This window comes from Macaca nemestrina, chromosome 8 (genome assembly GCF_043159975.1).
Source record: "Macaca nemestrina isolate mMacNem1 chromosome 8, mMacNem.hap1, whole genome shotgun sequence".
Lineage (NCBI taxonomy): Eukaryota > Metazoa > Chordata > Mammalia > Primates > Cercopithecidae > Macaca > Macaca nemestrina.
In genome coordinates, this window is record NC_092132.1 from 78,347,793 (window position 1) to 78,375,277 (window position 27,485).

At 40.6% G+C, this 27,485-nt stretch overlaps 1 protein-coding gene across 2 annotated transcripts in view; it reads right to left on the minus strand.

The window, feature by feature from the left end:
• The window catches only part of LOC105482181 (minichromosome maintenance domain containing 2), a 54,538-nt gene that overhangs the window by 8,228 nt on the left and 18,825 nt on the right, over nt 1-27,485 (minus strand). Inside the window, exons 10-15 of one of the 2 annotated variants that reach the window (XM_071068155.1) lie at nt 25,976-26,181; nt 20,721-20,887; nt 20,102-20,281; nt 15,425-15,567; nt 11,449-11,558; nt 2,147-3,056 (exon numbers count right to left, since the gene is read on the minus strand). In XM_071068155.1, the coding sequence (XP_070924256.1) occupies nt 2,923-3,056; nt 11,449-11,558; nt 15,425-15,567; nt 20,102-20,281; nt 20,721-20,887; nt 25,976-26,181 (940 nt within the window). In that variant the 3' untranslated portion in view covers nt 2,147-2,922. Of the gene's footprint in view, nt 1-2,146; nt 3,057-11,448; nt 11,559-15,424; nt 15,568-20,101; nt 20,282-20,720; nt 20,888-25,975; nt 26,182-27,485 lie in introns of those variants that run through there. The other variant, XM_011742169.2, reaches the window with a different exon arrangement.

The window sequence follows — 27,485 nt, forward strand, 5'->3', positions numbered from 1 at the left end:
GTTGGCCAGGCTGGTCTCGAACTCCTGACCTCAAGTGATCCGCTGCCCCAGCCTCCCAGTGTTGGGATTATAGGTGTGAACCACTGTGCCTGGCTCATGTGTTCACTTTTTAATATCTGTTCTCTCAATAGGCTGTAAGTTCTACTAGGGTAGAGACTGTAACTTTTTTTCACTACTATGTAACTAGTGCCTAGCACCTAGTGATCATTCAATAAATATTTATTGACTCACAGATTGGAAAAAAGATCATGAATATTTAGTTCAAATAGTGATAATTATGAGGCATATTATGAGAACATATAACACACTATAATTTTAATACATCAATCCTCAAATTATAATTAACCTCAAATTACCTTTACAGTTTTACTTTAATATATACAGCCATATCTCAGAGATATTGCAAGTTCAATTCCAGATCAAAAAAGTGGTTCAGTTCCACAAAAAAGTGAATATCACAATAAAGCAAGCCACGTCAATTATTTGTTTTCCCAATGTACATAAAAATTATATTTACACTATATTGTAGTCTACTAAGTGTGCAATAGCATTATGTCTAAAAACAAGATCCAAACATACTTTAATTTAAAAATGCTTTATTGCTAAAAAAAAAATGCCAAAAATCATCCTCTGCCTTCAGGAGTCATAATCTTTTTGCTGGTGGAAGGTCTTGTCTCCATGTAGATGACTGCTAATTGATCAACATCAGCACAGTGTTTGTTGGAGGTTGGGATGGCTGTGACAATGTCTTAAAATGAGACAATAATGAAGTTTGCTGCATTGATTGACTCTTTCATGAAAGATTTCTTTGTAGCATGTGATGATTTTTTTTTTTGGTCATTTTTATTTATGTTTTTTATTACACTTTAAGTTCTGGGGTACATGTGCAGAACGTGCAAGTTTGTAACATAGGTATACACGTGCCATGGTGGTTTGCTGCACCCATCAACCCATCACCTATATTAGGTATTCCTCTTAATGCTATCCCTCCTCTGGCTCCCCCCACCAACAGGCCTCGGTGTGTGATGTTTTCCCTCCCTGTGTCCATGTGTTCTCATTATTCAACTCCCACTTATGAGTGAGAGCACGCAGTGTTTGGTTTTCTGTTCTTGTGTTAGTTTGCTGAGAATGATCGTTTCCAGCTTCATCTATGTCCCTGCAAAGTAGATGTACTCATTCTTTTTTATGGCTGCATAGTATTCCATGATGTATATGTGCCACATTTTTCTTATCCAGTCTATCATTGATGGCCTTTAGGGTGATGCTGTTTGCTAGCATATTTACCCACAGTGGAACTTCTTTCAAAATTGCAGGCAATCCTCTCAAACACTGCCACTGCTTTATCAACTAAGTTTATGGACTATTCTAAATCCTTTGTTGTCATTTCAACAGTGTTCACAGAATCTTCCCCAGGAATAGATTCCATCTCAAGAAACCACTTTCTTTACATCCATAAGAAGCAACTTTTCATCGGTTCATGTTTGATCATCAGTCTACAGCAATTACGTCACATCTTCAGACTCCACTTCTAATTCTAGTTCTCTTGCTGTTTCCGCCACATTTGCAGTTACTTCCTCTACTGAAGTCTTGAACCCCTTAAAGTCAGCCAGGAGGGCTGGAATCAACTTCTTCCAAACTCCTGTTAATGTAGATATTTTAACCTCCTCCCATAAATCATGAATGTTCTTAATCACATCTAGAATGGCAAATCTTTTCCAGAAGGTTTTCAATGACTTTGCCCAGCTCCATCAGAGGAATCATGGCAGTGATGGGCATAACAAGGCTTGAATGTTGAAATTACTTCTTTATCCAGGGGCTGCAGAATACATGTTAGCAGGCATAATAACAACATTCATGTCCTTGTACATCTCCATTAGAGCTCTTGGGAGACCAGGTGCATTGTCAATGAGCAGTAATCTTTTGAAGGGAATCCTTTTTTTTTTTTTTTCTTGAGATAGAGTCTCGCCCAGTCACCCAGGCTGGAGTGCAATGGTACGATCTTGGCTCACTGCAACCCCTGCCTCCCGGGTTCCAGCAATTCTCTGCCTCAGCCTCCCGAGTAGCTGGGATTACAGGTGCCTGCCAGCACACCCAGCTGATTTTTGTATTTTTAGTAGAGACAGGGTTTCACCATCTTGGCCAGGCTGGTCTTGAACTCCTGACCTTGTGATCCACCTGCCTCGGCCTCCCAAAGTGCTGGGACTACAGGCATGAGCCACCGCATCCGGCCCTGGGAATCCTTTTTTTCTGAGCAGTAGATCTTCACAGTAGGCTTCAAATATCCAATAAACCATGCAGTAAACAGAAGTGCTGTCATCCTGGCCTTGTTGTTCCCTTCTAGAGTACAGGCAGAGCATGATTAGCATTCTTTAATGGCCTTAAAATTTTCAGACTAGTATATGGACATTGGCTTTGACTTAAAGTCAGCAGCTGCATTAGCTCCTAACAAGAGAGTTAGCCTGTCCTTTGAACCGTTGAAGCCAGGCATTGAAGTCTCCTTTCTAGCTATGAAGGTCCTAGATGGCATCTTCTTCTAATAGAAGGCTATTTTGTCTATATGGAAAATCTGTTGTTTAGTGTAGCCACCTTCATCATCATCTTAGCTAGATTTCCTGGGTAACTTGCTGCAGCTTCTCCATCAACACTTGCTGCTTCATGTTGTACTTTTATGTTATAGAGATGGTAGCTTTCCCTCAGCCTCATGAACCAACCTCTGGTAGCTTTTGACTTTTCTTCTGCAGCTGCCTTACCTCTCTGAGCCTTCATAGAATTGAAGAGACTTAGGGCCTTGCTCTGGATTAGGGTTTGGCTTAAGGGAACGTTGTGGTTGGTTTGATCTATTCAGACCACTAAAGCTTTCTCCATATCAGCAGTAAGGCTGTTTTGCTTTCTTATCGTTTGTGTGTTCACTGGAGTAGCACTTTAAATTTCAAGACGTTTTTTGTTTGTTTGTTTGTTTGTTTGTTTTGAGATGGGGTCTCCCTCTGTCACCCAGGTTGGAGTGCAGTGGCATGATCTTGGCTCACTGCAACCTCTGCCTCCTAGCGAGACTCTGTCTAAAAAAAATTGAAAAAAAATTCAATATACCTAACCAAAATTCATTATGAAAGGAAAAGTAACTAAAGGTGAAAAAAATCTTCACATGGGTTTTTCTCCCTCCCTCCCAAAATAATAAATGCTGTTTATTTATTTATTTATTGAAACAGTCTTACTCTGTTTCCCAGGCTGGAGTGCAGTGGCACCATTTCAGCTCACTGAAACCTCTGCTTCCTGGGTTCAAGTGATTTTCCTGCCTCAGCCTCCTGAGTAGCTGGGATTATAGGCAGCTGGCAACAGGCCCAGCTAATTTTTGTATTTTTAGTAGAGATGGGAGTTTCACCATGTTGGCCAGGCTTGTCTTGAACTCCTGATCTCAGGTGATCTACCTGCCTCGGACCCCCAAAGTTGTAGGATTACAGACGTGAACCACCACGCTCAGCCTCCCTCAGTAAATACTTCAAGAAAGTCTTGACAAAATAGTCACTGTATTAGTCCATTTTCATACTGCTATAAAGAACTGCCCAAAACTGGATAATTTATAAAGGAAAGAGGTTTAATTGACTCACAGTACAGCATGGCTGAGGAGGCCTCAGGAAACTTACAATCATGGTGGAAGGTGAAGGGGAAGCAAGACATCTTCTTCACAGGGTGGCAGGAAGGAGAAGTGCCAAGCAAAGGGGAGAGAGCCCCTTATGAAACCATCAGATCTCATGAGAACTCACTCACTATCACAAGAACACCACCCCCATGATTCAGTTACCTTCATTTGGTCTCTCCCTTGACATGTGGGGATTATGGGGATTACAATTCAAGATGAAGTCTGGGTGAGGACACAAAGCCTAACCATATCAGTCCACCCTGACCCCTCCCAAATCTCATGTTCCTTTCACATTTCAAATCCAATCAGTCCCCCAGAGTTTTAATTCATTCTAGGATTAACCCAAAAGTCCAAGTCCAAAGTCTCATCTGAGACAAGGCAAGTCCTTTTCACCTATGAGCTTCTAAAATCCAAAGCAAGTTCGTTACTTCCTAAATACCATAGGAGTACAGGCTGTACACCTAAATACACCTGTTCTAAATAGAAGAAATTGGCCAAAATGAAGGGGCTACAAGCCCCATGCAAGTCCAAAATCCAGTGAGGCAGTCATTTATTTTTATTTTTATTTTTTTTTTTTGAGATGGAGTTTTGCTCTTGTTGGCCAAGCTGGTGTGCAATGGCATGATCTCATCTCACTGCAACCTCCATCTCTGGGTTCAAGCGATTCTCCAGCCTCAGCCTACCAAGTAGCTGGGATTATAGGCACCTGCCACCACGCCCAGCTAATTTTGTATTTTTAGTAGAGACAGGGTTTCACCATGTTGGCCAGACTGGTCTCCAACTCCTGACCTCAGGTGATCCACATGCCTTGGCCTCCCAGAGTACTGGGACTGCAGGTGTTAGCCACTGTGCCTGGCTAACTTAAAGTTGCAAAATGATCTCCTTTGACTCCATGTGTCACATCCAGGACATGCTGATGTAAGAGAGGGGCTCCCGCTGCTTTCACAGGCTGGTGCTGAGTGTCTGCAGCTTTCCTAGGTAACAGTACAAGCTGTTAGTGAATCCACCATTCTGGGGTCTGGAGGACAGTGGCCCTCTTCTCACGGCTACACTAGGGAGTGCCCAGTGGGGACTCTGTGTGTTGGGGGTCCAACCCCACATTTCCCTTCCTCACTGCCCTAGCAGAGGTTCTCCATGAGGGCTACACCCCTACAGCAAACTTCTGCAGGGACATCCATACATTTCTATACATTGTCTGAAATCTAGGCAGAGGTTCCCAAATCTCAATTCTTGACTTCTGTGCAACTGCCGGCCCAACACCACGTGTAAGCCACCAAGGTTTGGGGCTTGCACCCTCTGAAGCAACAGCCTGAGCTATACGTTAGCCCCTTTGAGCCAAGGCTGGGATGCAGGGCACCAAGTCCCAATATTCACAAAGCAGCAAGGCCCTGCGCCTGGCCCACAAAACCATTTTTCCTCCTAGGCCTCTGGGCCTGTGAGGGGAGGGGCTGCTGCAAAGACCTCTGATATGCCTGGGAGACATTTTCCCCATTGTCTTGGTAATTAACATTTGACTTCCCGTTACTTATGCAAATTTCTGCAGCCTGCTTGAATTTATCTACAGAAAATGAGTTTTTGCCTTTTTACTGCATAATCAGGCTGCAAATTTTCCAGACTTCAATGTTCTGCTTCCCATAAGTTCCAATTTCTGATTATGTCTCTCAAGTTCAAAGTTCCACAGATCTCTAGGGCAGAAGCAAAATGGCACCAGTCTCTCTCTTTGTAGAGCACAGCAAGAGTCACCTTTATTCCAGTTCTGAGCAAGTTCCTAATCTCCACCTGAGACCACCTCAGCCTGGACTTCATTGTCCATATCACTATCAGCATTTTGGTCAAAGACATTCAACAAGTCTCTAGGAAGTTCCAACTTTCCCACATCCTCCTATCTGCTTCTGAGTCCTCCAAACTGTTCCAACCTCTGCCTGTTGTCCAGTTCCAAAGTCACATCCACATTTTTGGGTATCTTTATAGCGGTACCCCACTCTGCAGTACCAATTTACTATATTAGTCTATTTTCATACTGCTATAAAGAACTGTCTAAGACTGCGTAATTTATAAAGGAAAGAGGTTTAATTAGCTCACAGTTCAGCATGGCTGGGCAGGCCTCAAGAAACTTGCAATCATGGCAGAAGGTGACAGGGAAGCAAGGCACCTTCTTTCAAGGCAGCAGGAAGGAGAACTGCCAAATGAAGGGGGAAAAGCCCTTATAAAACCATCAGATTTGTGAGAACTCACTCACTATCATGAGGACAGCATAGGGGAAACCACCCCCCTGATTCAGTTACCTCCACCTGGTCTCTCCTTTGACATTTGGGGATTATGGGGATTTCAATTCAAGATGAGATTTGGATGGGGATGCAAAGCCTAACTGTATCAGTCATGAAGTTAAAATATTCAGCCATATGGCTGGGCGTGGTAGCTCACACCTGTAATCTCAGCACTTTGGGAGGCCAAGGAAGGCGGATCACTTGAGGTCTTTTGAGACCAGCCTGGCTAACATGGCAAAACCCCATCTATACTAAAAACACAAAAATTAGCTGGGCCTGGTGGTGCATGCTTGTAATTTCAGCTACTCAGGAGGCTGAGGCAGGAGAATCACTTGAACCCAGGAGATGGTGGTTGCAGTGAGCCAAGATTGTGCCACTGCACTCCAGCCTGGGTGATGGAGTGGGACTGTCTCAAAAATAAATAAATAAATACATACATACATACATACATACATACATAGATACTCAGTCATATTCTATCATAGGAGTCCTTAATATAATAATAATATAATTCTTCAATTCAAAGACATATACTTTCATCTTATTACTGTACTCCAGTTGTATCTTAACAATTGATGGCATGGCATGGTAAAATTGGCAGAATTTTTTCTTTACTTCACATAGAATAATGTGTCTTAGATTTCATGAAATGTGGTCTTAAACATAGAATAGGAAAAGCATGTAAAGATAAAGCAAATTGATAATCTTCAACAAACCTGACAAAAAACAAGAGATGGGGAAAGGATTCCCTATTTAGCAAATGGTACTGGGAAAACTGGCTAGCCATATGCAGAAAACAGAAACAAGATCCCTTCCTTATATCTTTTTTTTTTTTTTGATAAAGTTCAATGTATTAATTTTTTAAATATACTTTAAGTTCTAGGGTACATGTGCACAATGTGCAGGTTTGTTACATATGTATACATAAGCCATGTTGGTGTGCTGCACACATTAACTCATCATTTACATTAGGTATATCTCCTAATGCTATCCCTCCCCGCTCCCCCCACCCCACAACAGGCCCCAGCATGTGATGTTCCCCTTCCTGTGTCCAAGTGTTCTCATTGTTCAATTCCCACCTATGAGTGAGAACATGCAGTGTTTGCTTTTCTGTTCTTGCGATAGTTTGCTGAGAATGATGGTTTCCAGCTGCATCCATGTCCCTACAAAGGACATGAACTAATCCTTTTTAATGGCTGCATAGTATTCCATGGTGTGTATATGCCACATTTGCTTAATCCAGTCTGTCGTTGATGGACATCTGGGTTGGTTCCAAGTCTTTGCTATTGTGAATAGTGCCGCAATAAACATACGCGTGCATGTGTCTTTATAGCAGCATGATTTATAATCCTTCGGGTATATACCCAGTAATGGGATGGCTGGGTCAAATGGTATTTCTAGTTCTAGATCCTTGAGGAATCGCCACACTGTCTTCCACAATGGTTGAACTAGTTTACAGTCCCACCAACAGTGTAAAAGTATTCCTATTTCTCCACATCCTCTCCAGGACCTGTTGTTTACTGACTTTTTTATGATCGCCATTCTAACTGGTGTGAGATGGTATCTCACTGTGGTTTTGATTGGCATTTCTCTGATGGCGAGTGATGATGAGCATTTTTTCATGTGTCTGTTGGCTGCATAAATGTCTTCTTTTGAGAAGAAAAGAATATGAACATGTATCTGTTCCTATTCTTTGCCCACTTTTTGATGGGGTTGTTTGTTTTTTTCTTGTAAATTTGTTTGAGTTCTTTGTAGGTTCTGGATATTAGCCTTTTGTCAGATGAGTAGATTGTAAAAATTTTCTCCCATTCTGTAGGTTGCCTGTTCACTCTGACGGTAGTTTCTTTTGCTGTGCAGAAGCTCTTTAGTTTAATTAGATCCCATTCATCAATTTTGGCTTTTGTAAGTCAAAAGAACAAAGCTGGAGGCATCACGCGACCTGACTTCAAACTATACTACAAGGCTACAGTAACCAAAACAGCATGGTACTGGTACCAAAACAGAGATATAGACCAATGGAACAGAATGGAGCCCTCAGAAGTAATACCACACATCTACAACCATCTGATCTTTTCTCTTTTTTTTTGAGATGGAGTCTCGCTCTGTCACTCAGCCTGGAGTGCAATGGCGTGATCTTGGCTCACTGCAAGCTCTGCCTCCCAGGCTCATGCCATTCTCCTGCCTCAGCCTCCTGGGTAGCTGGAACTACAGGCGCCTGCCACCACGCCCGGCTAATTTTTGGTATTTTTAGTAGAGACGGGGTTTCACCGTGTTAACCAGGATGGTCTCGATCTCCTGACTTCATGATCCACCCACCTCAGCCTCCCAAAGTGCTGGGATTACAGGTGTGAGGCACTGCACCCAGCCATCATCTGATCTTTGACAAACCTGACAAAAACAAGAGATGGGGAAAGGATTCCCTATTTAATAAATGGTGCTGGGAAAACTGGCTAGCCATATGTAGAAAGCTGAAACTGGATCCCTTCCTTACACCTTATACAAAAATTAATTCAGGGTGGATTAGAGACTTAAATGTTAGACCTAAAACCATAAAAACCCTAGAAGAAAACCTAGGCAATACCATTCAGGACATAGACATGGGCAAGGACTGCATGTCTAAAACACCTTCCTTACATCTTATACAAAAATTAACTCAAAATGGATTAAAGGCTTAAATGTAAAACCTAAAACCATAAAAACCCTAGAAGAAAACCTAGGCAATACCATTTAGAACATAGGCATGGGCAAAGACTTCATGACTAAAACACCAAAAGCAATTGCAACAAAAACCAAAATTGACAAATGGGATCTAATTAAGCTAAAGAGCTTCTGCACAGCAAAAGAAACTATCATCAGAGTGAACAGGCAACCTACAGAATGGGAGAAAATTTTTGCAATCTATCCATCTGACAAAGGTCTAATATCCAGAATCTACAAGGAACTTAAACAAATTTACAAGAAAAAAAAAACCATCAAGAAGTGGGCAAAAGATATGAACAGACCCTTCTCAAAAGAAGACATTTATGCAGCCAACAAACATGAAAAAAGCTCCTCATCACTAGTCATTAGAGAAATGCAAATCAAAACCACAGTGAGATACCATCTCACAAAAGTTAGAATGGTGATCATTAAAAATCCAGGGAACAACAGATGCTGGTGAGGCTGTGGAGAAATAGGAATGCTTTTACATTGTTGGTGGGGGTGTAAATTAGTTCAACCATTGTGAAAGTGTGGCAATTCCTCAAGGATCTAGAACCAGAAATACCATTTGACCCAGCAATCCCATTACTGGGTATATACCCAAAGGATTTTAAATCATTCTACTATAAAGACACATGCACACGTATGTTTATTGCAGCACTAAATATTTACAATAGCAAAGACTTGGAAACAACCCAAATGCCCATCAATGATAGACTGGATTAAGAAAATGTGGTACATATACACCATGGAATACTATGTAGCCATAAAAAATGAGTGCATGTCCTTTGCAGGGACATGGATGAAGCTGGAAACCATCATTCTCAGCCAACTAACACAGGAACATAAAACCAAACACGACATGTTCTCATTCATAAGTGGGAGTTGAACAATGACAACACATGGACACAGGGAGGGGAACATCACACACTGAGGCCTGTTGGAGGTCTCGGGGGAAAGGGGAAGGAAAGCATTAGGATAAATACCATGTGGGGCTTAAAACCTAAATGATGGGTTGATAGGTGCAGCAAACCACCATGACACATGTATACCTATGTAACAAACCTGCATGTTCTGCACATGTAACCCAGAACTTAAAGAGAAAAAAAATAGGTGGGGCGCGGTGGTTCATGCCTGTAATCTCAGCACTTTGGGAGGCCAAGGCAGGCAGATCACCTGAGATCAGGAATTCGAGACCAGCCTGGCCAACATGGAGAAACCCCATCTCTATTAAAAATACAAAATTAGCTGGGTGTGGTGGCGCATGCCTGTAATCCTAGCTACTCGAGAGGCTGAGGCAGGAGACTTGCTTGAACCCGGGAGGCAGAGGTTGTGGTGAGCCGAGATCATGCGATTGCACTCCAGCCTGGGCAACAAGAGTGAAACTCCATCTCAAAAAATAATAATAATAAATAATAATAATAATTTTAAAAAGAAATGCTAGTTAAAAAAGATAAAGCAAATTGAAATGAAAAACATGTATATATCCTTCCTAAATACTATTTAGTATTGGTTGGGAAACAGTGTTATTCTCTTTTGGTAAATAAAACTAATTCAGGATGATAATTAACCTCTTTTAGGGGCCATAAATCTCTCTATTTCATAAAAATTAATGCTGTATGGTCCTAGGAAACAATGTATAAGGCACACACATATGTACATTTGTATATGATTTAGGGATTTACAAGTCCCTATACCAAGCATCTATGGATCCTAGGTTAAGAATGCTTGACATTTATAGAACAAAGACAATTATAGAACAATTTAAAGAACTTTAGATAATTATAGAACAAAGTTCTAATATTCGAATGAATCTCTGCAAACGGGTATTACAATATAAATGTAATTTAAAGCAAATGTAATCACCAACACGTACACACAGAAAAGCTAGTGTTAATACATTCTTTAAGTCCCAGGGCTGGAACCAAGGTTTGGTTTGAAGAATGGTATCGCTAATCAAAATTAATGTCTCATCTAATTCAACCAAGAACTTTGGGAGAATAACTCTCCTTACCCTTATCTTAAAAACCTCTTTTGCGTGTTTATTAGCAAAAGCATAATAAGCGCCATTCATTTCAAAAAATTAAATGCTATAGACATAGTATTAAAACTAGAAATTCGGTGAAGGTGTTGATACAAGATAATCAGATTTTCTTTTCTTTTTTCTTTTTTTTGACATGGAGTCTCGCTCTGTCGCCCAGACTGGAGTGCAGTGGCACAATCTCAGCTTACTGCAACCTCCACCTCCCAGGTTCAAACGATTCTCCTGCCTCAGCCTCCCAAGTAGCTGGGACTACAGGCACCTGCCACCACACCCGGCTAATTTTTGTGCTTTATTAGTAGAGATGGGTTTTCACCATATTAGGCAGGCTGGTCTCCATCTCCTGACCTTGTGATCCACCTGTCTCGGCCTCCCAAGGTGCTGGGATTACAGGTGTGAGCCACTGCACCCAGCTGATGATCAGATTTTCTTTTGCTATCTTGCCTAACTCTGCTGTGGGGGATTGTTTGAAATCTAAATGTTGCAAGTTATTTTAAAAGGAAGATAAATTAAAATCATTTTATGTGTTGTATTAAGTACTTTTTCCCCCAGAATTCTTTAAGCAATGCAAAAGTTCAAATATGAAAACAATCATGCATAATAAGGAATTTAATATTAGATGATGATACTACCCGGAAACAGTTAATAAATGCCCAAATTAAAACAGGCCTTACCTGGTAGTGATTTGTTATTCTTTAAAATAATATTTTAAAAATATATGTAACATTTTAATTTAACCAATTAAGAATATTTAAGGTTAAATATAGTTATTTGTAGTAATCATCAATAATTGAATCCATTACCATATTTCAATGTGAGGGATGTTTCAAATAGTAAGGCTGCAATCAGCACATCTTCTTTAAGCACTTTATTCCTTAAGTTCAGTCGTGCATGGGCTTCAGATAGGAAAACGCTAAAAAAGAAAATAGTTACCAATCAAAATATGTTGATATTATAAAAATAATATATATTTTGGCAGGAACAAACCAAGACATATGTGAACCTTAGCCACACCTAAAGCATATTCTTACTTTAAAAAAATTTTTAGTTTCTTTTTTAGTTTCTTTTCTTTAATTTTTTTTTCCTACCAACTTAAATAGACTGTTCCAGAACAAGTATCCTATTGGTTTCCATCCTGGCTTTTATTTATCATTCCACACTCCCCTCCCGAAGTTTTGTTCAGATAAATACACAGTTGGGAAAATTAATCTAACTAAATATCTTTTACAGACAAATCCTTTACTTTTTCTTTTAATCCTTCATTTATCTAAAATCCTCATAGATTTCCAAGATTTTTGTTGGCAATTTCAGCATTGGAAGGGATCTTCGAATTCAAAGTTCAAACTTTCATCAGAAAACTAAATTTCCTCTACAACATCCTGGGCTATTCGTTTACCAGTATCTTTTGGACCTCTCCTAGCATTCATGGCTTCATGAGGCAATCCGTTCCTTTATTTTTAATTTTTTAACCAACTTCCATTACTGAAAGATCTCTTTTAAGCAAATGTGATGTATCTGAATGATTGCTGAACTTGGGAATCAGAAAACCTAGGCTGAGTCTCTAGAATTTACTAGCTGTATGACTTTGTATAAATCATTTAATGTATGAGATTTTTTGAAACTCAGCTATAAAAGGGAGATAAGTAAAGGCATTTGAAAGTTTTGCAACTAACTATAACCATAACTAACTATAACCAAGATTCTATCAATCTAAACTAAAATTAGTTTCACTGCAATTTCTACCCACAGGTCTCTTGTTCTGTCTGCTGAGACCTCTTAATATGCTCTTCAGATATGCAAAGATAACTTTTCGATTGCTCCGTGTTTTCTCTCCTTCAAGTTAAATATTTCTAGTTCCTTTACTATGCTATGAGACATAACTTTCAGCTCCTCACCATGATGGTTACTCTCCTCATGACCTGATTTGGTTAATACTCCTTTTCAGTACAGTACAATAGCGGTTTTGACCATCACAGTAGAGATGAGGCGTAACTAGCATTTTGTTGCTCTTGATATATATTCTATTAATATGACCCCAACTCTCAGTATTATTAATAGCCATATTACATTATTTACTCTTATTAAACATAAAAATAATGAAATATCAAATCCTTTTCATATTAAGCCATATTACCATTTTCTCATCAATTCACACTTATACTACAGAGTCTGGGCATCTAACAGAGGGCTTTACATTTATCCTATTAACTTTCTTCTTGTTAGATTAAGATCACAATTCAAGTTTGTGAAGTTCTCTCCAATATTGCTCATTTATAAATGTAATAATCATGTCTCTGATGTCCTCATCCAAGATCCTTCTAAAAATGTTGACCGGGACAGAATATGTATAGAGCCTTTAGAAAGTATTGTTCAGCTCCACTTCTCTAGAAAAGCAAAGATGCTTGTAATTAGGTACCTGTCTATAGAAATGGGGGAAAAATTCAAGGTTTATGACTCTTCTAGCTAGGGTTCATTTACTCTGCTGTTTCACAGACCACCCTTAGTATTTATTTCTACAATGTGAAAAAGTAGAATTACATTAAAATTAACTACTTTATTTTTGAATAAATAGCTGCATCACAGCTTCACTGTGTTGTGATGTAGCTGTACCATAGTTTAAACAGTCCCCTATTGAGAGACCATTTCTTTATTTGATATAGTATTAAAGTGTAATCTCAAAATAATTGTGAAGTAGAACCAGGAGTAAAATAATTCATTAAATAAATAAATAAATAAATATATTGTTAAAACTGCAACATAAAATAAGACAGATGAAGAACTGGCAGAAAATGTCAAGTATAAATCTGTAAGATTTAGATATATTTAGTTAATTTCCCCAACTGTATATTTATCTTCATAGAGCTGAAAAAATGCTAAAGATAAGCCAAGTAGAAGTCAACTCTTTGATAAATGTTTCAAAATGGAAAACAGAATTGCATTACATAATGCTATTCCCTGAATTAAAATTTAAAATACTCAGATCAAATTATACCGTTTGCTTTTTTTTTTTTTTTTTGAGACAGAGTGTCACTCTTGTTGCCCAGGTGCAATGGCGCAACCATGTCTCACTGCAACCTCTGTCTCCCAGGTACAAGCGATTCTCCTGTCTCAGCCTCCCAAGTAGCTCGGATTACAGGCATGTGCCACCACACCTGGCTCATTATTTTGTATTTAGTAGAGATGGGGTTTCATCATGTTAGTCAGGCTGGTTGTGAACTCCCGACCTCAGGTGATCCACCCCCTTTGGCCTCCCAAAGTACTGGGATAATAGGCATGCACCACCGCGCCCGGCTTTAAAAGTTCTATTTTCTCATAATGTTCTTTTCTCTATAGTAAAAACATGTTTTGTATTTGAACTCACATAGTCTCCGTTTACATATGAAAAAATATATGTATTTTTTGAGACAGTGTCTTGTTCTGTCGCCAGGCTGGAGTGCAGTGATGCAATCTTGGCCCACAGCAACCTCGGTCTCCCGGGTTCAAGTGATTCTCCTGCCTCAGCCTCACGAGTAGCTGGGACTATAGGCATGCGCCACAACCCCAAGCTAATTTTTTTTGTATTTTTTTGGTAGAGACGGGGTTTCACAGTGTTGGCCAGGCTGGGCTCAAAATCCTGACCTCAGGTGATCCGCCTGCCTTGGCATCCCAAAGTGCTGGGATTACAGGCGTGAGCCACTAGGCAAGGTTTTGTCTTTTTTTTGTTTTTTTTTTAAATTGAGAAGGGGTCTCACTCTGTCACCCAGGCTGGAGTAAAGTGGCACATCTAGGCACTCTGCAACTTCCGCTTCATGGGCTCAAGCAATCCTCCCACCTCAGCTTCCTGAGTAGCTAGCTGGGACTACAGGCACCTGTCACCAGGCCTAGCTAGTTTTTTGTATTTTGGGTAGAGACAGGATTTCACCATGTTGCCCAGGCTGCTCTGTTTTTTTTTTTGTTGTTTTTGTTTTTGTTTTTTTTGAAATAGAGATGAGGTCTCACTATGTTGCCCAGGCTGGTCTCGAATTCTTGAGCTCAAATGATCCTCCCACCTCAGCCTCCCAAAGTGCTAGGATTACAGGTGTGACCCGCTGCACCCAGCCCCAAGGCTGGTCTTGAACTGAGCTCAAGCCACCTGCCTGCCTCAGCCTCCTAAAGTGCTGGGATTATAGGCATGAGCCACTGTGCCTGGCCAACACCCACTTTTTTTTTTTTTTTTTTTTGAGATGGCGTCTCGCTCTGTTGCCCAGGCTGGAGTGCAGTGGTGTGATCTCAGCTCACTGCAACCTCTACCTCCCAGGTTCAAGCAATTCTCCTGTCTTAGCCTCCCGAGTAGCTGGGACTACATGCGCGCTCCACCACGCCTGGCTAATTTTCTGTATTTTAGTAGAGACGGGGTTTTACTGTGTTGCCCAGGCTGGTCTTGAACTCCTGACCTCAGGCAATCTGCCCTCTCGGCCTCCCAAAGTGCTGGGATTATAGGTGTAAGCCACCATGCCCAGCCAACAGTCACATTTTTAAAAACAAGGATTTGCATTTGAAATCAGTGCACTTTCCTCAGACATATCTCATATGTGGCATCCAATAAAAATTAGTTTAGTAAAAAAATTATTAGAGATTAAAATGATGTAACATGATATAACAAAAGGAATTGTGAAGCCTTTAGTCCTTTTGGAACAAGGCCATTTACAAACCAACTAGCAGTCAAGCAGAGAAACAATTGAAATAGGTAAATTAGCAATTTAATTAAACACATCATTTGTAACTCAATGCTGATTCTAAAATCTTGAATTGAATACCTACAGATATTTTAATGCAGATGCCGACAGTTTTGATCCACATATAGAGTCTGTTCTGATTCTGCGACTTGCTAGATAATAGCCATGAGTCATTCTTTCTGCTTCCAAGCTGAATTCTACATTCAAATTCTTTGCAAAGGCCAGTAGCTAAAAAGTGTGAAAAATCCAAGATAATCAAGCTTTATTATGGAATCAATATAACAGAAATCAAAAGTATACTGGCACTTTATTTTTACATGTTTGCATATTTTATTACATAAAAAAGAGTAAATGTCTGGGGCTATTCTGAAGTCACTGAACACTTTAAATATCACAGTGTTATACTTGTAAAGGATATTAAAGTTTACCCAGAATAATCTCCTCCCTGTCAGTGCAAAAATGTTCTGTGCAATATATTTGAATGACTGTACAATGTCTTTGCTCCCAGTGAAAGGCTCACCTCCCTCAGAAGCTAATTTTCCTTTGAATAGCTTTAATCACCTGATAGTTTTTTCCTCATAACTTTCTCTCATTGGCCTAGAGCTACTTGCCCTCCTTACTTCCCTTCCTTCCTTTTAAAGAGCACTTAACATTTGGTATGAGGGGAAACATTATGTTAACTGCTTTGAAGGTGGGCTTTGGTGATTGAATAAGATTTGGGTAGAGAATAATTCTGCAACACAATGATTATCACTGTTTTTTCTGAGTTTTGAGCTTTTTTTTTCTTTCAGAGTCAGTGATTCCTAGTTCCCAAAGTCCTCTGTGACATAATTTCCAAATTTTTTACTATCCTAGTTATTTTCTACTTTTTCAATTCAGATAACTACAGGAAAAATTAACTATAATAAGGTTGCTGTTTTTTTCTGACACTATCTACACCTGGAGAAAGGTTGCTATTAACTATAAAATTTATATTTTATTATTTTATTTATTTATTTATTTTGAGACGGAGTTTCACTCTCATTGCCCAAACTGGAGTGCAATGGCACGATCTCGGCTCACTGCAACCTCAGCCTCCTGGGTTCAAGCGATTCTCCAGTCTCAGCCTCCCAAGTAGCTGGGATTATAGGCACGCACCACCACACCCAGCTAATTTTTTGTATTTTTAGTAGAGATGGGGTTTCACCATGTTCACCAGGCTGGTCTCAAACTCCTGACCTCAGGTGATCTACCCACCTGGGCCTCCCAAAGTGCTGGGATTACAGGCGTGAGCCACTGCGTCTGGCCTATTTTGTTTATTTATTTTTGAGATGGAGGCTTGTTCTATCGCCAAGGCTGGAGTGCAGTGGCATGATCTCAGCTCACTACAACCTCTGCCTCCTGGTTCAAGTGATTCTCCTGCCTCAGCCTCTTGAGTAGCTGAGACTACAGGTGTGCGCCACCATGCCCAGCTAATTTTTTTTTTTTTTTTTGTATTTTTAGTAGAGACAGTTTCACCATATTGGACAGGCTGGTCTCGAACTCCTGAGCTCAGGTGATCTGCCAGCCTCGGCCTCCCAGATTGCTGGGATTACAGGCGTGAGCCATCGTGCCCGGCCTAAAATTTATATTTTAAATTTAACCTTTAGAAAAGCATAAGAGATGGCTGGGCGTGGTGGCTCACACCTGTAATTCCAGCACTTTGGGAGGCCGAGGTGGGTGGATCACGAGGTCAGGAGATCGAGACAATCCTGGCCAACGTGGTGAAACCCGGTCTCTACTAAAAATACAAAAAAATTAGCCAGGTGTGGTGGCAGGCGCCTGTAGTCCCAGCTACTCATGAGGCTGAGGCAGGAGAATCATTTGAACCCAGCAGGTGCAGTTGCAGTGAGCCAAGATTGCGCCACTGCACTCCAGCCTGGTGACAGAGCGAGAAAAGAAAAAAGAAAAGCAAAGCATAGAGACATGTTCCTAGACTGGACATGTCCTGGATTGGATATATATCCTGGCTTCTTTATTTTCTTTATTCTCCACAACTCTCTCCAGGCTTTCAGAACTGGATATACTATTAATAGTATCAATAACCCTCTCTAAGTTCTCTCTAAGATGGCACGATCATGAGCCACCAATATCCTCCTCCATGAAAGGACTTGTTGCCCAGCTACTGAGATTCTGTCAGCCCCTTCGGGGATTGCCTTAGGACAGTCCACATCACATGAATGATTGAGGCAGAAGTTGGGGAGGACTTTATAAAGTCCTCAGGTATTGACAGAAAAGCCCTCTCAAATACACATTGGCACACTAAACTCCATCTCAGTCTGTTCTGGAGAGCTCAGACTGCAACAAATTCCATCCACTTTGATTTGTGTAATAGATTTATCTTCCAGAGAAATCATTTTTACTATTTTACTTTTTACTATTTTACAGTTCACTCTACAACTGTTCTCTATAGTCTGACAAACCAACTATAAAATCTTTTGCCTGTGCAAGACTTACTGTAAATATGCCAAAATCCTATGACTCCAAAATACAATTTTTGCTCCAGTCAAGCTGGTCTTATCGTTTTCCATGTATACTAATTTCTACTTTTATGTCTTTACTCCTACTGTTAATTCTACTTAGAACACCCCATCCTTCGTGCATCTAAATTTTACCCTTTCTTACAGCCAGCTGATGTCCAGCCTCCTCCATGAAGTTTTCTCAGCTTCTGCATTCTATACTGATATCTTCCTTTCTGAATTCCTAAAATACCTCAGAGTCAGCACCACTTAACTTAGCACTTAAGTTGTTCCTTAACTATTTTATGCATCTTTTTTTTTTGAGACGGAGTTTTGCTCTTGTCGCCCAGGCTGAAGTGCAGAGCAGTGGCGCAATCTCGGCTCACCTCAACCTCCGCCTTCCGGGTTCAAGCTGTTCTCCTGTCTCATCCTCTGGAGTAGCTGGGATTATAGGCATGTGCCACCATGCCTGGCTAATTTTGTACTTTTAGTAGAGATGGGGTTTCTCCATGTTGGTCAGGCTGGTCTCGAACTCCCTACCTCAGGTTTCTGCCCTCCTCCTCGACCTCCCAAAGTGCTGGGATTACAGGCTTGAGCCACCTTGCCTGGCCTGTATCTTGTTTTTAATTTTAATTAAATGATAAACTAAAGGGAAAATTTATATATCTGTGAGAATATAAAAGAATGGAAATAGGCTCATATTTGTGAAGTATCCAGTTAATACCTGAATAATTAATAAATCTAGATTGTTTTGGCTTGTTTCTCAGGTAAAAAAATGGGCAACATTTTTCAGGGTCATTAGCCTGTCCATATTTAGTATCCTAATTCCTACAGACTACTTTTTTCCTATATAATAAAACCAAAACCAAAACCTTATTATATTATAAATATTATTCTTTTTTCTATTCTAATCTATGTGAATAAACAATGTTCATAATTCATGTTTAAGTCGATTTTGCCTTTCAACCTTTTACTCATGCAGTATGCTTACAAGGAAGATAGATACGAAAAAAATTTTTAATGACTCATAGACCTCCACTTTCTGACATCCCCTGCCTTTTATCTATCATACCCAGACAAGTGAACTCTACTTGGACAGATTTTTGAGTAGTTAAAAAGGTTTCAGTTGTAAATAAGTGAGCACCTTTAATAGCTATGAGAATTATTACTAAATTTACATCACCTACTTTCAGGTTCTCTGAATATGTCACATATGTTTTGATAATGTCAGGGTAATTAATTAAAATGGGTTAGTGAATCATGCTATATATCCCCTAAAGTCAGGACTTGAAGGTAGTCATCTGAGGACAATCCCTTTGAATAGACAGTAAAATGTAAATAACTGTATATCTATATAGCCTATTATAATTTTCCATAGAAAAATTCTATGTTGGTTTTCTTTCATTGAGATTCTGTCAGCTGTGCTGATTTGGACAATGGTACAAAAATAAACTGAAAATTTTAATATTCATTACCTAACACAGTTGTTTCTTTAATTATAGCCCTAAATAATTCTAAATAATTTCTCTATTTTTTCTTTTTTTCTTTTTTTTTTGAGACGGAGTCTCGCTCTGTCACCCGGGCTGGAGTGCAGTGGCCGGATCTCAGCTCACTGCAAGCTCCGCCTCCCGGGTTTACGCCATTCTCCTGCCTCAGCCTCCCGAGTAGCTGGGACTACAGGCGCCCGCCACCTCGCCCGGCTAGTTTTTTGTATTTTTTAGTAGAGACGGGGTTTCACCGTGTTAGCCAGATGGTCTCGATCTCCTGACCTCGTGATCCGCCCGCCTCGGCCTCCCAAAGTGCTGGGATTACAGGCTTGAGCCACCGCGCCTGGCCTTTTTTTTTTTTTGAGACAGGGTCTTACTCTATCACCCAGGCAGGAGTGCAGTGGTGCGATCTCGGCTCACTGGAACCTCCACCTCCTGGGTTCAACCGATTCTACCTCAGCCTCCCGAGTAGCTGGGGTTACAGGAGCCACCATCACGCCCAGCTAATTTCTGTATTTTTTGGTAGAGATAGGGTTTTCACTGTGTTGGCCAGGCTGGTCTCGAACTCCTGGCCTCAAGCGATCTGCCCGCCTTGGCCTCTCAAAATGCTGGCATGAGCCACCACACCAGCCTAACTCTAAGTAACTTCTATGCAATGTCCTTAAAATGTTTAAAAGCTGGAAACAAGTTGGAATAAAATAATTCTAAATAAAGAAAATCCAGCACTCAAAAGGACTTCTATATAATTTGAGAAACATTAGCACAGGCATTCTGGGTTACCGTTTTATCTATCTTTACCTTTTCAAAATCTTCAGTTGTGAACTGTCTAGAAGCCGCATAAAGCAGCCCTTCAGGATTAATGGCTTTCTTCAAAGTATGTTGCACAGTAGAAAGAAATGGGTGGCAGGGAGATGACTCATTGCAGTTAATCAATAAACCAAATGCCTCCACAAGGTTAGCTGGAATCAAACTGCAATCCTACATCAAACCAAAAAGTAACAGGCAAACATTAAACTTTGTAATTTTCACAATTTGGAAATAATTAATTACAAAGTAATTATTATATGTTGTTATTATTCGTTATTTATCATATTAATTATAATTTAAGGTAATTTTTTAATAATCTGGGAACTTTTTGGTGATTGATTTTTTAAAGCCTCTTTACTGAGTATTTTTGTATACATTATTCATTAAAGCCTCTCCAGCTACCTATTCAAATAGTAATTTCCAGTGAGCAGATATCTGGCTCACTACATGGCTAAAAAACATTACAATTTGTAAACAACTGAGTCATCAGGTAGTTCTGGTACTCAATAAAGTATAGAAACAGGTTAATAACAAAAATATTGAGATGTATTAAATTTGTGACTTAATTCCTTGAACAACATTCTAACAATAAAATATACATATACCTTACCATCTGACCAATTAGAGTGTTGATTTTCTGTGCATTTCTCCTTGAAGATGAATCCATATCAACAAAAGACCAAAAACTGCACTGAACTGGAAAAGTCATCTGTTGATCAGTATCCTCCCCAAACTTCTTTCCTGGGATGTACACTGTGATGTTTCTGCTCTCCAGAACTAAGTCAGAAGATATTATCCATTTGTTATGTAAGTTAATTTTGGTCTAAATGTCTACAAATTAATAACATATTATATAGAATTATACTGTGCAGACTTTGGATAGTGAAAGAAAGTAAATTTGATTGTTTTGCAGGACAATGCTCTAAGTTCTGCCATAAAAAATACATATTTGAAGCCTTATGTGTCCCATGACTTGATGAGAACCAGGAGTCCAAAGCACATAGCTGGAATTGTGGCGGGGCACCTGAGTGGACTAGGCAGGGGGCTAAGAGATTGGTCATATAATACAGATTTACAAGAGAGGCTAAAATTAAATCATGTTCTTTTATGTGGGGAAAATGATAGAAAGCAGGCCATCCATGTGGGAGTGAAAGAGGAAAAGACAGAGATAATATGAACTACAATGACTGGGGGAAAATACATCTCAAATTCAACATGTTCAAAACCAAATTCATTGTCCCTCCACCTCCCACTTAAAACCCAAACAAAAAATATGGAGCATTTTGGGAGGCTGACATGGGGGTATTGCTTGAGCCCAGGAGTTTGAGACCAGCCTGGGCAACGTGGCAAGACTCTGTTACTACAAAAAATTAGCCAAGCATTGTGGCATGTTACTGTGGTCCCAGCTACTTGGGAGGCTGAGGTGAGAGAACTGCTTGAGCCCAGGACTTCAAGGGTGCAGTGAGGTATGATGACACCACTGCACTCCACCCAGGGCAACACAGTAAGACCCTGTTTCAAAAAAAAAAAGAAAGAAAGAAAGAAAGAAGAAGGAAGAAGGAGAATAAGAAGAAAGAGGCCAGGGCCATCACGGAGGACCACGTATCATTTGATTCCATTTATAGTCAGCCATCTATATATAAAGGTCTGTCTGCATCTGTAGATTCAACCAACGGCTGATGAAAAATATTCAATAAATAAATAAAACAATAACAACAATAAAAAACAACACAGTATAATAATTTGCAAAGCATTTACATTGTATTGACTATTATAAGTAATCTAGAGACGATTTAAAGTATATGGGAGGATGTGCATAGATTATATGCAAATACTCTGCCATTTTATATAAGGGACCTGAGCATCTGTGGATTTTGGTATCTGCAGAGGCCCTGGAACCAATCCCTGGAGAATACTGAGGGAAGACTGCCTATGCAATGTTCAGAATAGGCAAATACACAGAAACAGAAAGCAAATAGTGTTTGCTAGGGACTGTGTGGGAGTAGGTGACGGGAGGCAGGGACTGGGGGTTGACTGCTAATGGGTATGGGGCTTCCTTTTGGGGTGATGAAAATATTCTGAAGTTAGTGGTAATAGTAGCACAACTCTGTGAATATAATAAAAAGCACTTTACTGTATACTTTCAGTGGTGAATTGTATGATGTGTGAATCTCAATAAAACTGTTACAAAAAATGTAATAGTAGTATTGCCATTCTAAATAAAGAAAAATTAAAATTTTATATTGCCATAAATTTTACCTTTTATCTTTATATTGTACAATACTTTTATCTTTATATTGTATAATGCAAATATATGTGCATTTATCTTATAAGTGGAACCGATAGTACTTTGCACATGCATATGTATTTTGTTTTTACCAGAACAGTGGAAATACTGCACAAAACAATTTTTATTTTACTTCTTGATATGCATACATTTCACCAACACTCTCTACCTTCAGCTTACTGATAAGTGAGGAATGACTGAAAAGACAAGGCTATGGATTTGCCCTATCTTTCCCTTTCCTCCTGTGTCATCATTTTCAGTGTAAGTGGTTGGCAAATACAGGGAACCAACCAAGTAAGAAAGAGGATGATAGGGCTACTTGGTAATGTGTGTTTCTTGAAAGGCCATTGCCTTCTTTCTGCATTAGAAGCACACTAGTTCAAATGAAAAGCATGGCCACTTGGGGTTATTAGCACTCCCTCTTACTCAGTTGAAAATGTGTTGATATGGAACTACAGGCACTGGCTTATAGTGCACCTATGACACATGGGAGTCCAGCAACAATCAAAGAAAGTACAAATTGAGTGTGTTATGAAAGCTGCATAGTGATCACAAATGCTGTATGAAATGGGGCAGGAAGGCACAGTAAAAACAGGCATCCATGTGTCTCCTCTACTCACAGTCAAGTGCCATTATCTCATGGGACTTCCTTATAATACAAAGATAAAATTATTAAAAATTTGAAGATGATGACAGCAGAGTTTTAAACCATATTCCAAGCTCTTGTGGGGAGAGGACATACTAGCAGGGCCAGCTTCATGAGTGTGGAACAAGTGCAGTTGTACTGAGGCCCTCCTCTGTACCAGCCAGATGTTCCACCATCCTTTGATGAGAAAAACTCCTTTTCCCACTGACTAACTTTGGTGCTGTAGTCAAAAATCAATTGACTATAAAATGTGGGTCTATTTCTATAGTCTCTGATATGGTTTGGCTGTGTCCCCACCCAAATCTCACCATGAATGCCCATGTATTGTGGGAGGGGCCTGGTGGGAGGCAACTGAATCATGGGGGCAGGTCTTTCCTGCACTGTTCTCGTGATAGTGAATAAGTCTCACAAGATCTGATAGTTTTAAAAAGGGGAGTTTCCCTGCACAAGCTCTCTTCTCTTGTCTGCCACCATGTGAGACGTGCCTTTCACCCTCCACCATGATTGTGAGGCCTCCTCAGCCATGTGGAACTGTAAGTCCAATAAACCTCTTTATTTTGTAAATTGTCCAGTCTCAGGTATATCTTTATAAGCAACATGAAAACAGACTAATACACCCTCATTTTGTTTTTATTGATTTTTGTTTTTTTTTTTTTTTTGTAGAGATGGGGTCTCAGTGTGTTGCCCAGGATGGTCTGGAACTCCTGGCCTCCAGCAATCCTCTTGCCTCAGCCTCCCAAAGTGCTGGGATTCCAGGTGTGAGCCACTGGGCACAGCTAGTTTCTGTATTCTCTTATAAAGTGAAGCAATATGCTGTGTGCCCTGAGCACACTTGTACATTCATGCTGGTATGCCAAGAAGGCAAGGCTCTGACTGCTCTTTGCCCAGTCCATGGCTGTCCATATCCTTGCTAGTTATAAATCTGGCCCAACCAGCATTACTCTAATACAGAACCAAACAACAACATTATAAGGAAAAAACTCTACAGATGAATATCTCTCATGAACATAGATTTTAAAAATCCTCAACAAAAATAGTAGCATATCAAATCCAACAATGTAGAAAAAGAATTATACAGCATGACCAAGTAAGCTTTATCCCAGGTATGCAAGGCCGGTTCGATATTCAAAAATCAATTAATGTAATCCATCATATCAACAGGCTAAATGAGAAAAATCATATGATTGATGATGGCAGGAGGCAGACAGGTTCCTGGGCAGAGAGGGGCAGGTCCCTGGTGGAACCCAATCTTCAGGCAAGAGACAGCTTGAAGCCTGAAAACCAGGCTGCCAGTTCTGGGTAGAGTCCACCACCTGGAGTGAGAATGTCCTTGATGCCTTTCAGCCAATCAGATGGTGTTTTTCTGGGCCCACCCATGGACCAATCAGCATGTACTTCCTCCATTCTTAGCCCATAAAAACCCCAGAGTCAGCCAGACTCAGACACAGGTTGGGACTACCTGCCTGTGGGTAGGAGCTCCCACTTCGGGTCTCCTGTCCACTGAAAGCTGTTCTGCCATGCAATAAAACTCTTCTCCACCTTGCTCACTCTCCAGTTGTCCACATAAGCTAATTCTTCCTGGACATGGGACAAGAACTTGGGACCTGTTGAATGGCAGGTGCAAAAAGGGCTATGACACTCTCCTGGCAGGCTTGTTGAGTGGCAGGCAGGAACAAAAAGGGCTGTAACACTTTCCTAGTCAGCTTGCTGAGCTATGAGTGGTGACACATTCTTGTTTGTTGGACTGCGGGACTGAAGATCAATGACCCTTCTGGAGGCCCAGACCTCAGGATTTCCTGAGTCAGAGCTGTAACACTATAATCCTCCTGCCTTCTGTCGGCCTTGGGCAGCTGTCCCATGACAGAAAGTAGCAATGTGCTGGGCCAGCCCAGGAGCCATGGGCTGGAGTGAGGCAGTGGACTGAAAGAGCTGTTAACATGTGCCCCCCATCCACTGAGCTGTGGGCAACAGGAACGAGAGACCTGTAGCATGCTTCCCTGCAACCCCTTGGGGCTCCACTGTTGCTGGTGTCTCCAAGTTTTTGGGTGCCACCCTGTTCCCCTCATCCAGACACCGGGGCCCTCAGTAGAAGCCACTTGCAGTATGCCTATTCCAGCTACAGCCACGCATGAAGCCAGCACCTGTGCCAGCACCTGGAGCTGCCTGCCCTGCCACAGCAGCCGGCATGCCTGGCTATGTGCAGTGGCTGGACCCTGTGCTTGCTCACTCACACACCCCCTCACTATTCCACTCCTGGCTTGCCCTCAGCAGGCATGGGATCTGGACTGGTAGTGTAAGCCAAGTGCAGCCTGCTGGGCCGAGTGAGCAGAACATGCCCAGCAGGCAGGAGTGAAACTCAAGCAGAGGTGCTGCTGGACATAGAGGTTTCTGGCTTGAAAAGCAGCACCCGAAGGATCCTGTGACATGATCATATTAACAGATGCAGCAAAGCATTTGACAAAATCCAATATCCATTTATGATTAAAAAAAAAAACCCTCAGAAAATTAGGAATAGAGAAGAACTTCCACTGATAAAGAATGTCTACAAAAAATGTACAGCTAACATCATACTTCATGGTGAGAAACTTGAAGCTTTCCCACTCAGATCAGGAACAAGGCGAGGATGTCCTTTCTCTTAACACCACTTTTCAACTTTATACTGGAAGTGGTAGCTAATGCTATAAGACAAGAAGAGGAAATAAATCTGGTCCATTACAAGCTCATGTGTTAGCACACTGAGAGCAAAGGCTAAAACTGTGCATTTGCACATTAAATTTCTGTTTTTGCTTATAAAACCAAAATGAGAAATGGCATCTAACATAATTTCTCAAACCCTCAAACATCTGCAATACTATCTTAACTGTTAAGTATCTCAACATGGATGAGAGTATAAGTTAAACAGGTGAAAATTAATTTTACAAATATTGTTTACCTGATTGAAGCTGTTCAAGTTTATCTTTTTTGTGTGAGGCCAAGTCTCCTATAAAGCAGATACCACCTTTAGCTAGCAAAGCACTGCCAGCCTGAATGCTAACTGCTCCAGTTCCATACTTATTCCTGGATAGAGTGGGAAAAATTTCAGCAGAGACTAGATGACGTATGCCACGGGGAACAAGGTTTATGCTAAAATTCAGAAGCCTAGGGAAAAAAAAATAAACTTTTCATTACTATTACTTAATTTTCAAAAGTCACAATGTGTTACATTAAATTTAATTTTATTCTATGTTTACTGAGCACCTGTGATACACCAGCTATTGTGCTAGGGATAAAAATATATATGACTAACATGGTGAAATCCCATCTGTACTGAAAATACAAAAATTAGCCAGACGTGCTAGTGCATGCCTGTAGTCCTACTACAGGAGGATGAGCTACTCAGGAGGCTGAGACACAAGAATCATTTGAACCTGGAAGGCAGAGCTTGCAATGAGCCAAGATCGTGCACTCCAGCCTGGGTGACACAGTGAGATTCTGTCTCAAAAAACAAAACAAAATTATATACAAGACTTGGACCTTAACTTAGAAAGCTCACAGTCTAAAAAGAGAGATATAAAAAACTAAAACACAATGTGATAAGTACTAAAAAAAAGTCTTCATCCTGGTGACAGAGCAAGACTCCATCTAAAAAAAAAGAAAAAAAAAGTATTTAGAACATCCATGGTGGCCAGGTGTAGTGGCTTACAACTGTAATCCCAATACTTTGGAGGCTGAGGAAGGCGGATCACTTGAGGTCAGGAGTTCGAGACCAGCCTGGCCAACATGGCAAAATCCCGTCTCTACTAAAAACACAAAAATTAGCTGGGCCTGTAATTACATACCTGTAATCCCAGCTACTGGGAGGCTGAGGCAGGAGAATTGCTTCAACCTGGGAGGTGGACATTTCAATGAGCCGAGATCACTTCACTGCACTCTGGCCTGGGAGACGGAGCAAGACTGTCTCAAAAACAACAACAACAAAAGAACATCCATGGGAGTATTATTTCTTCTTGGAAGGGAATCAGAGAAAGTTATAGAGAGATGACATTTGAATTAGGCCTTCTTTTTATGGATTGCTTTCTTTTGCCTATTCAGAATTTTTGCATTAGGCTTTCTAGCGTCCCATCAAAACTATCACTCTGCTGTTTCTGTATCATGGCAATTGTGGGGTTTTTTGTTTGTTTTTGTTTTGTTTTGTTTTGAGTCTCTCTGAGGCACCAAGGCTGGAGTGCAGTGGCATGATTTCAGCTCACCGCAACCTCTGCCTGTCACTAGGCTGGAGTGCAATGGAACAATCTCAGCTTCCAACCTCCACCTCCCAGGTTTAAACGATTCTCCTTCCTCAGCCTCCCAAGTAGCTGGGACCACAGGCACAAGTCACCGTGCCGGCTCAAATTTTTTTTTTTTTTTTTTGTAGAGATGGGTTTCACCATGTTGCCCAGGCTGGCCTTGAACTCCTGAGCTCA